At 30.5% G+C, this 9,673-nt stretch overlaps 1 protein-coding gene across 3 annotated transcripts; it reads left to right on the top strand.

The window, feature by feature from the left end:
* The first annotated feature begins 1,697 nt into the window (after positions 1 to 1,697).
* LOC111919039 (E3 ubiquitin-protein ligase RGLG2) lies at positions 1,698 to 6,012 on the top strand. 3 transcript variants are annotated; one of them, XM_042898785.2, is made up of 14 exons: positions 1,698 to 1,994; positions 2,077 to 2,154; positions 2,239 to 2,392; positions 2,555 to 2,808; positions 2,901 to 2,985; positions 3,101 to 3,241; positions 3,334 to 3,447; positions 3,533 to 3,630; positions 3,883 to 3,962; positions 4,065 to 4,170; positions 4,269 to 4,396; positions 5,279 to 5,477; positions 5,575 to 5,631; positions 5,726 to 6,012. In XM_042898785.2, the coding sequence occupies exons 4-14, from the start codon at positions 2,563 to 2,565 to the stop codon at positions 5,804 to 5,806; spliced, it is 1,335 nt and encodes a 444-aa protein (XP_042754719.1). In that variant the 5' UTR covers positions 1,698 to 1,994; positions 2,077 to 2,154; positions 2,239 to 2,392; positions 2,555 to 2,562; the 3' UTR covers positions 5,807 to 6,012. The 3 variants fall into 3 exon arrangements, with proteins under 3 accessions (XP_042754719.1, XP_023770420.1, XP_042754720.1); XM_042898786.2 differs by having other exon boundaries at positions 1,699 to 1,994; positions 2,467 to 2,808; XM_023914652.3 differs by lacking the exons at positions 2,077 to 2,154; positions 2,239 to 2,392.
* Positions 6,013 to 9,673: the final 3,661 nt, after the last annotated feature.

The following is a 9,673-nucleotide window of genomic DNA, read 5'->3' as shown; positions in this document are numbered from 1 at the left end:
ATTGCGCCAGGGAACAAAACTCTATTTTGGTATGATAATTGGTTAGGCTCTGGTAGCTTAAAAACAAAATACCCTGCCTTATTTGAATTGGAAACAAAGAAAAGGTGCATTGTATCTGACAGAATTGGTGGCTTGAATCAAACTTGGACGTGGAAGTCTAGACCTACTAATCGGGGGCTTGAATCTGATGTAAATGCTCTCATTAGTGAAGTTTCTGACATTCGATTAGATTTGGGAATGGATCATTGGAGATGTAAACTCTCGTCGGATGGCATGTTTTTCGTTTGTTCTATTAGGCAGCTTATTGATAAGCTGCAAGTTAGTATCCCTGTTACTCCTGTGATTGTTTGGAGTAAAGCGGTACCGATTAAGGTGTTATGTTTTATATGGAGAGTTGCGCAAAGTCGAATCCCATCAGCTGTAGCCTTGGAGCGGAGGGGTATTATAGTCAACTCAACATTATGTAGTTCATGCATTGGAAGGCTAGAATGTGCGGACCACGTGCTGATTGATTGTCTGTTCACTACCCAGATAAGGAACTGCATTTGGAGTTGGTGTGGTGTATCGAGTGAACAAGCCTCATTAAAAACCATCAGCGATCTGATACATTTCGCTAGCACCTGGGACAGTCAAGTGAAAAGGAAAAGGTTTGTTGTCATTTGTTATGGCTTGCTTTGGAACTTATGGAGATTTAGGAATAAAAGATTATTTCAAATGGAGGGTACTTCAGTTCATAATGGAATAGAATGCATTAAGTCTATGGTCTTTTATTGGTTAAAGCATAGGGGTAATAATGGTATTTGTAGTTGGGAGGAGTGGTTCATCTCTCCATTTTCTGGATTGTAATTTTTGTACTCAATTGTATCATTTTTTTTCTAATTCATTGCTAGGGGAGGATATTCTATTTTAATATATTTGTCGTTTCCAAAAAAAAATTACAATAGAATTTATCCACTACCAAAGAAGCAAAAATACTCATTTAGGAACCAAAAAAATACAAACTTCACATTTATGATTTCATTTAATGCTCTGGTTCACCTCTTCTCGTTAAAAACGATATTCAAATAATACTAAATTAGATTAAAAACTATATACATATGAAACAAAAATCTATCGGTCAATGGGATTAATGGCAATGAATTATAAGCAACGAAATTTCCAATTAAAAGTAACAAAACTAACTTATTATTATTTTTTCTTTTATATTTCGGATATCGGATCATCTCAAAATATCCAAAAATGATCAAAATCACTATCTGAATCGGAATCCAAATCCGAAAAAACAAATATCTCTACTTGGGATATCTAAAATTTTAGATAATTTTAGTTTGAATTTTTGGATTTAGATATTTCTAAAAACCTCTGTTTTCGAGAGCCAACTTAACAAACTGAAATATTTAAGAGAGGAAGCCAAAATAATCAATGTGATATCTTTAACCATAGAAACTCAACAATTTTAAAAGTGGAACAATACTATAACCTTTTCGAAGTTTCATATGGATCTTCAAACCATAATATAAAATTGGACCAAAAACTTGCTAACTTTTAAAAGTTGTACCAAAACTGTAACCTTTTACTAAATATAGGGACTAAATCTGTAAATTAAAAATATCAAAGTTTCATATAGGGCCCAGGCTAGAGATTATGCTTTGTCAAAGTCAAAATTTGATAAGAAGGTTGCAGTTTGACTTTTAAAAAGTCAGTATTTTTCAAATGGGGTTAATGGAATCCCTTTTCTTCGTAAAGAGGGATATTTGCCCAAAATTAAGAAGCACGATTTGTCGAGGAAGAAATCCGGTGGCCTGAGAACTCACCATGCATGCAACTCGATGAAGCCAAAACTTCCGATACAAAACCAATCATATTAAATCAAACAGAATGGAAGCTTCTATTACTTTCCGAAGACAATCGGAAACTTCCATTTCCATTGATGCGCTGAGAAATTCTCATCATTTGAAAACGTCACATGGTGACGCTTACGAGAATCTATCCAGGTTTGTTTCATCGAATCATTCCTGTATATTGAATATTCATTGATTCACCAATCACCTCCTCTTCAATTTTTTAATTTGTTAGCAACACATCAAATTAACCACCGAAGTGATAGTTGTTAATTGAGGGAAAACGCTGATGTAATTTGACCAGAATTTACAAGTATGATTCACGTTTCTTCTAGTTTAAGAGATGAAATTTCAGACGTATCAATGCCGTGTTTTGACCAACTTCTATGGCTACTAGATAGCTACAAAATTGATTTCTGTTTCAGGGTTTTATTGTAAACGAAGTAATTCAAATGTTTATGTAACGTCACACGAAATAAATGAAAATCGGTGTAAGCTTCCACGAATCACCATTTTAGTTTTCATCGCCGTCAATCCCGCGTTGTTTCTCGGTATATAATGCTACCAATTTACCAAGTCATATTTATTATCTGATTCAGTATTCACTATAAATAAGCGTTTTCAGTTCAGATTTGAGGGGATTTCGTTCAAATCATTCACAATTTGATTTCAAGAAACTGTTTTCTGAAGAACAATACATCTGAACTTTACAGATTAATCAATGGGAGGCAAGAATTCAAGGGAAGAAGCAGCGAGATATAGACATTCGTCATCGTTCCAATCAACTTCATCTTTTTCTAATTATCCTCCTCAACCATCGTATTCTCTTCCGCCTCAAGGAGATCAAAATTACCCTTTTCAGGATCCGAATCCACAACAATATACTTCTCTTCCAATCTATACACCACAGAAGAAGCTCGACAAAAAATATTCACGAATTGCTGATAGTTACAACTCTTTGGAACAGGTAATTAACAATCTAACATCACCTTTTGTTCTTTCTGTTGATATCTTTTCTTGTTAAATTGTTAGGATGAACAATTTAGTTTATATTTTCAGGTGACAGAGGCTCTATCACATGCGGGACTTGAGTCTTCTAATCTCATTGTTGGCATTGATTTCACCAAAAGCAATGAGTGGACAGGTAGTTACTTTGTAATATTCTTGATTTCATGTTCATGTTGCTTTTCGAATTCCATCAATGGAAGTGATTAAGTGAATTAAACTTTAAACATGCTAACATTGGATCATGTAAATAGGTTCAAGATCTTACAACAGAAAAAGCTTGCATCACATTGGAGATGATTTAAATCCATATGAACATGCCATATCCATCATTGGAAAAACTTTAGCTGCTTTTGATGAGGATAACTTGATTCCTTGTTATGGATTTGGAGATGGTATAGTTTATAATAGCTAATATATCTCTTTATTCTTTATAATTGTGTTGAAATTTTTAAATATTTAGAGTGATCTTATTTTTTTTTTTCAGCAACAACACATGATCAAGATGTTTTCAGCTTTTATCCTGAAGATAGTTTTTGTAATGGATTTGAAGATGTGTTAAGTAGATATAGAGAAATTGTCCCTCATCTTAAGCTTTCAGGTTCTAAATCTAATTTGGTTCTTTTGAGATTAATGTTTATTTTTTTTTTTCATAAAATTAAACTTTTTTTCTTTTTGTCATGTAGGTCCCACATCTTTTGCCCCTGTCATTGAACAAGCTATGACAATTGTTGAACAAAGTGGTGGCCAATACCATGTCTTATTAATCATTGCTGATGGGCAGGTTGGTAATTTCGGTCAATATTAATCATAATTTCTAGGATATGAAGGGCATTCACGTCTTTTTCATTGACAAAAGATTGAGAGTGGGTCCATGTCCCACCTTTTTATGCATGGGACAAAAAAAGTACAATTTTTGTCTCATATGCCAAATGCAGTATAACCTGTTCTTTCTGTGTCATAATTTGTGTCTGATGAATTGTTCTTTAAATTACATCAAAGTGGTAATTTTTATAAAACTTATTTATATTTATAGGTAACAAGAAGTGTGGATACAGAGCGAGGTCATTTGAGTCCACAAGAACAAAAAACTGTAGACGCCATAGTCGAAGCAAGGTGATTTTCTAATTTTCTACAACTTTTATCAATTAAAAAAAAATATTAAAATACAAGATTTTTGTATGCTTATATTCTAAACTACAATTTCTTTTTTAACAGCAAGCTTCCACTCTCTATTGTATTAGTCGGGGTGGGAGATGGGCCGTGGGACATGATGAAGGAATTTGACGATAATATCCCTGACCGTGACTTTGATAATTTCCAAGTAACCATAAATTCTACCTTCAATATAATTTCCATGTTGTCATCCCTTATTATATTATACATTTTCTAATGTTATTATTATTATTTTTTTAAAATTAGTTTGTGAATTTCACGGATATCATGTCGAAAAACACGCCTCAAATCCGAAAAGAGACAGAATTTGCTCTTTCAGCATTGATGGAAATCCCTTCTCAGTATAAAGCGACAATTGAATTAAATTTACTTGGGTATGCTCTCTTCCTTCCTTATGACACAAATCAGAACAAGGACAGAATAGAATAGACTGTATTGCGATTGACATGCATTGGGATTAAGACAGACTAAGGATGTGTTTGGTGCACCACAGCTAGATTATTTTTCGAGCTTTTTTAAATTGTCATATTTGGCAAACTAAAAAGTAGTTGATAAGCTAGCTGTTTAAAAAGCTACTTTGAGTAGCTTTTTTTAAATTTTCCGAATATACCCTTAATTATTTTTTTTTAAAAATGTCCTTCTATATCATTTTATATCTTTCAGCTTGCTTATCAACTAGTTTTTACCGAACGTCATTTTTTGTTAGCTAGCTTATAAGCTAACAACTAGATTTTCAGTTACGCTATTTTTGGCGTACTAGCTGAAAAGTTAGCTGAAAAACTATCTGATAGTTGAAAAGCTAGCTGTTAAATTAAAAGCTAACTGATAAAAAATATTGTTTGGTAAAACTAACTGAAAAGTTAGCTGAAAAATATAAAATGACTTAAAAGGACATTTAAAAGAATACGTTTCTATATTTAATTAAGGGGTATATTTGGAAAATATTAAAAAAGCTCCTAAGAAGCTAGTTTATAAGCTAGCTTATAAGCTACTTTTTAGCTTGTCAAACATGACAACTTAAAAAAAACTCAAAAAATAAGCTAGCTTATCAGCTAGCTGTGGCGCGCCAAACACGACTTTAATCAGCTAGCAGCTAGCTTTTCAGCTAGTTTGCCAAACATAGCCTAAGACCGATGTCAATGATACGAATTTAAATTTTTGCCCCACCTACCGTGCAAAAAGACGTAAATGCCCTTTTAATCCTCATCATCGAAAATAAGCCTGTCTTATTTTGATTTTTGTTTTCGGATTTGCAGTAGTCGCAAAGATATAGGAATGTCGCGTTGGAGGATTGCCCTTCCGCCACCTATTCGTTCACCATCAACTTACAACATCTCAAAACCATTTAATTCAAATAGTTTTCAAAAGGGGTCAATGTCACAATCATCTTATTATGGTCAAACTAGTCAACATCACGTATTGGAATCAATTTCAAAATCTACATATGACAACCAGGTAAATATCTTTGTTTTTGCAACATTTTTCTATAATCACATGGTATTTAATATTTATAGCAAGTGATTTTGATTTTGGGATTATTTATTTATTATAGGTATGCCCGATTTGCCTTGCTAACCCAAAGGACATGGCCTTCGGGTGTGGACATCAGGTATATTAATTTTATTTCATTTTTATTTTACTTCAAATGAATATTGATTTTGTGGAAATTTTATATTAATTTTATGATTATTTTGATTTGACAGACATGTCACGAGTGTGGGGAAACGCTTCAGTTGTGCCCGATTTGTAGGACATCAATTCAAACTAGAATAAAGCTCTATTAACTACAAGTCACCATTCTTTGATGTTTATTTATTTATTTTTTTTTCGTTTTTGGTGAGTCATTTTAGGGTTATTTGGTGAAAGGAAAAAATGGTGTAAATGAAGTGATAATTTTTTTTGTTTGTACATGTTCAATGATGTGTTAATTTCATTTTTATAGGTTGTGTAAGATAAATGAGAGATTATTGGACTGTTGTCGAGTGATCAATTTTCTTTTATGATTTGACAAAGTTGTTGGAATATATGGTAAAACTTAAGGAACATAAGTTTAAATATAATTTTAATCTTATGTTACAAGGGTTGTATAGAAAATGTTAATATTGTTGTTTTTAAGCATATATCATATATTTGATAATGGTATTATTTTTATAAGGTATCAAGTTAGAAAAAAAATGCTATATAATTTTTTTTTTAATTTTTAATATTTAATAAAATAGATTAATTGGTCAAAAAAATAAAAGAATTTAAAATATGAAATATGATTAAGGGGATAAATAATAGTTCTGTTAAATAGCGGGCATAAAGATGCAAAGTTATTTGTTAAAATGCGCATAATAAGTGTCGCACAAAACCATATATATATATATATATATATATATATATATATATATATATATATATATATATATATATATATATATATATATATATATATATATATATATATTTCCAAACATAAAAGGAGAATCAAACATCTCTTCTCTCTTCCTAATAAAAGACTCTCTAAGGTGCCACATGTCATGCTTTCTACACCTTAATTTGCCACGTGGCATTATTGTATGCATCGGGTTTTCATTTTCCCGCTCATTCAAAAAGCCATTGACAAAATCCAATATAATCCATTTCAATTTGAATCTTTCCTGTGTCGTATCCGAAAAATCAGTCACCTAATTGGTATTCTCTCAAATCCTCAATCTTAATAAAACCCTAATACAAAAGAATGATTATAAATAATTCTTGATCATTCAAATTCATATTTTAAATCCAAAAAGACCCAAAATGTTAGCCTAAAATTTCGTCAATCGGTATCCCCAGATTATAGGATTTTGTTTGGTATGATTTCACCTTCTTATAGGATTGCAACTCCACCTCCATCTTTTTATTTATTTTTTCGGTTTCTTGATTTGTTGCGCCTCCACCCACAACCATTTGTGCTGCTAATGGAAGTTGTTTAACTGGTGATAGCAACGACACTCCAACCAAGGGTCGGAAGAGAGATGTGACATGAGTACGAAGTTCGAAATTGGGTTATGCAATGTCATCCATGAATGGTACGTATGATATACCTATTTATTTATTTTGTGAAAACTTTTAACTTGATTTTATTTAAACGATTTATTTAGGTTTGGAAGTAACTATTGTCTGGATTTGATTGTTCTTCTGTTTCTATTTTATCTACTTCAATGTACATGAATTTGATTTTAAATCTTTGAGGAAACGTAGAAGGTATTTGTTGTTAAGAAAAATGAGGATGTTAATTTGGTATTCTCTGTAGATTTTAGGTTTCACACACATCATAAGTACATGAACAACCATTCAAATTAGGTTTTGACAATTTTTATTTACTCCAATTTAATGGTACGAAATTATCCTTCCTTTTGTTTTCTATTGTGATTCTTTGAATGTGATTTTTACTTTAAGGGATTCACTATACTTTTGAATATGTTAGAAATATGTCATTTTGAGCGAATGAACAACGCAAGGATTGATGGTGATGAAGGACCATCAGGAATCAATTAATGGGCGTTTACAAAGATGTCATTTTGAAAATGCGTTCCAAATGTGAGCCCCCACCTAAAAAAGACATTGGTTTTGTTTACATGATGATTAATTTCTGATATGTGATTGGAGAAGTGTGTTTGTTCTCTACTTATTTGTTCATTCTGATTTCATTGAAATGAAATTATATGAGGATTATAATTATCAGTTTAGGTTGTTCGTCAAGAGTTGTTTATGATTATAATTTTCAAAACATTTGGGACTAAACAATATGGTTTGGATAAGTAGGTAAATTGTTGAAAGCTTTGATTGTTTTTATTGTGCTGTGGGGCTTTACTTTGCCCTAACTCAATGAACTCATAAAATAACAATTCGTCAATTTTTAAGTCTAAACATGTTTCTAATATGTTTTCAAGTTCATTGATACGCTCATATAATTTCTTTCATCTTTTTTTTTTTTTTATATATATTGAGTGATTTCATTTTTTACAAATTCTTAGAATGTGATTATTTTTCTTTAGGTTTTTGGATCCTTATGTGATTAAGATGAACCCATCTGGTAGATAAAAAAAAATATTAAGATGTAAGCCTATATTTGGGTATTTCTTGAAAATTGCCACCCAAAAATAACATTATACTTTTAAGGTACAATGCTATAATTGGGTGGGTATATGTTGAAATCCACCATCCAAAAATAGCAATTTACTTTTAAACTACAATGCTTTAAAAAATAAAAATAAAAATAAATGTGAAATGGTTTTGATGCCACCCAAAAATAGCATTTTATTACTAAACATCCTCTTTCATTTATTTTATCATTACTTTTAAGCGTGTTAGTTACGGTTTTGCCCTTGTGTGTTGCACACTTATGTTGAGGGTGGTTATGGTTGATCTTCACAGTTAATGCTTAATAGTTCATGGGATGTGCATTTGTTGGTTTGCTCTTACTTTCTTCTAGCTGTTGGTGAGTTTTTTTAGCTTGGTGGACGGTTTTTCATTTATTGCATCATACTTTTCTGTTGTAACATTTTTATAACAAGAACTTTTATTTTTTATTTTTTAATTTTTTTTACTCAAAAGGGAAAGAATGACAATGTACTTTTGTTATTGTCTTATTATTCTCATATTATAGCATCATATTTTTCTGTTTTAAGAGTTTCATAATTGAAAAGTTGTTCTGACTTTTTTTTGTCTTGGTTGAAGTATAATTTATATGTTTTAAGGGTTATACATGCATTGAGTTTGGTAAATGGATATCTTTTGGGTTATGGACCTCACAATAGAGGTTATAGTATCAAACATTGGAAGTCATACGACATTATGTTTTAACAGTTTTATAACAGGAAGGGTTTCATTTAAACAAAGTTGTATTTTTTTAATAATGGCCAAAAAGTTTTATCTCTTCAATTTTTTCATTTATAGAAATTATTTTTTGTTTTAATGGTTTTATAGCATCATAATTTAACTTTTTAAAAGGCCAAAAAGGTAATGTATTGTTGTTATTATTTTATTATTATTATCAATAAAAGTATGTTATTAAAACCATCTACTTTATTTATATGGATTATAATAATTGAACATAAAGACAAATATGACAAATTCTAATTATTGTGAAAGAAGTTAAATAGAAAAAGCAATTTAAACAGGATGGAAATTTGGGATGTTAATGAAAAATAAACACAAAACAAAACCACCAACTAGCTATTAATATGTTAATCAATAATGAAAAAAAAGATTAGTAAACTATTAGGTTTACTATCAAATGTAAATTCAAGGTATCAATTAGATATGGTTTTTTTTAATATGTTTTTTACTGTGTAATATAAATCCATCATATTGTGACATAAGAATGATTAAAAACTATTTACTTGTCATCATATTTATATAATTTCATATATTTGCAGATAAATGGTTGCACATAGCTATATATAAAATTAGATTCGTGTAGTGATGCTTTAATTTAATACAGTTTTAGCATTTTTAAATTAAATAAAGACCATATTACCCCTGCTGTTAATTTACTTATACTTTTCGTATTTTGGTATTTCTACTTATTTCTTATTAACGTCATATATCAATTTTTAATAATTGTTTAAGCAATTCCAATTTCAGTTTTTCCTATTGGAGGCATATTTTTTATAGAATTATTT

The sequence above is a fragment of the Lactuca sativa genome, chromosome 3 (genome assembly GCF_002870075.4).
Source record: "Lactuca sativa cultivar Salinas chromosome 3, Lsat_Salinas_v11, whole genome shotgun sequence".
Taxonomy (NCBI): Eukaryota; Viridiplantae; Streptophyta; class Magnoliopsida; order Asterales; family Asteraceae; genus Lactuca; species Lactuca sativa.
This window is presented reverse-complemented; position numbering and strand designations above follow the sequence as displayed.

Excerpts from the sequence above, each read along its gene's own strand:
- LOC111919039 (XM_023914652.3), top strand. The coding sequence starts at position 2,563 with ATGGGAGGCAAGAATTCAAGGGAAGAAGCAGCGAGATATAGACATTCG. Across the intron at positions 3,631-3,882 it reads TAATCATTGCTGATGGGCAG|GTAACAAGAAGTGTGGATAC; the intron begins GTTGGTAATTTC and ends TTATATTTATAG. Across the intron at positions 4,171-4,268 it reads GTGACTTTGATAATTTCCAA|TTTGTGAATTTCACGGATAT; the intron begins GTAACCATAAAT and ends TTTTAAAATTAG.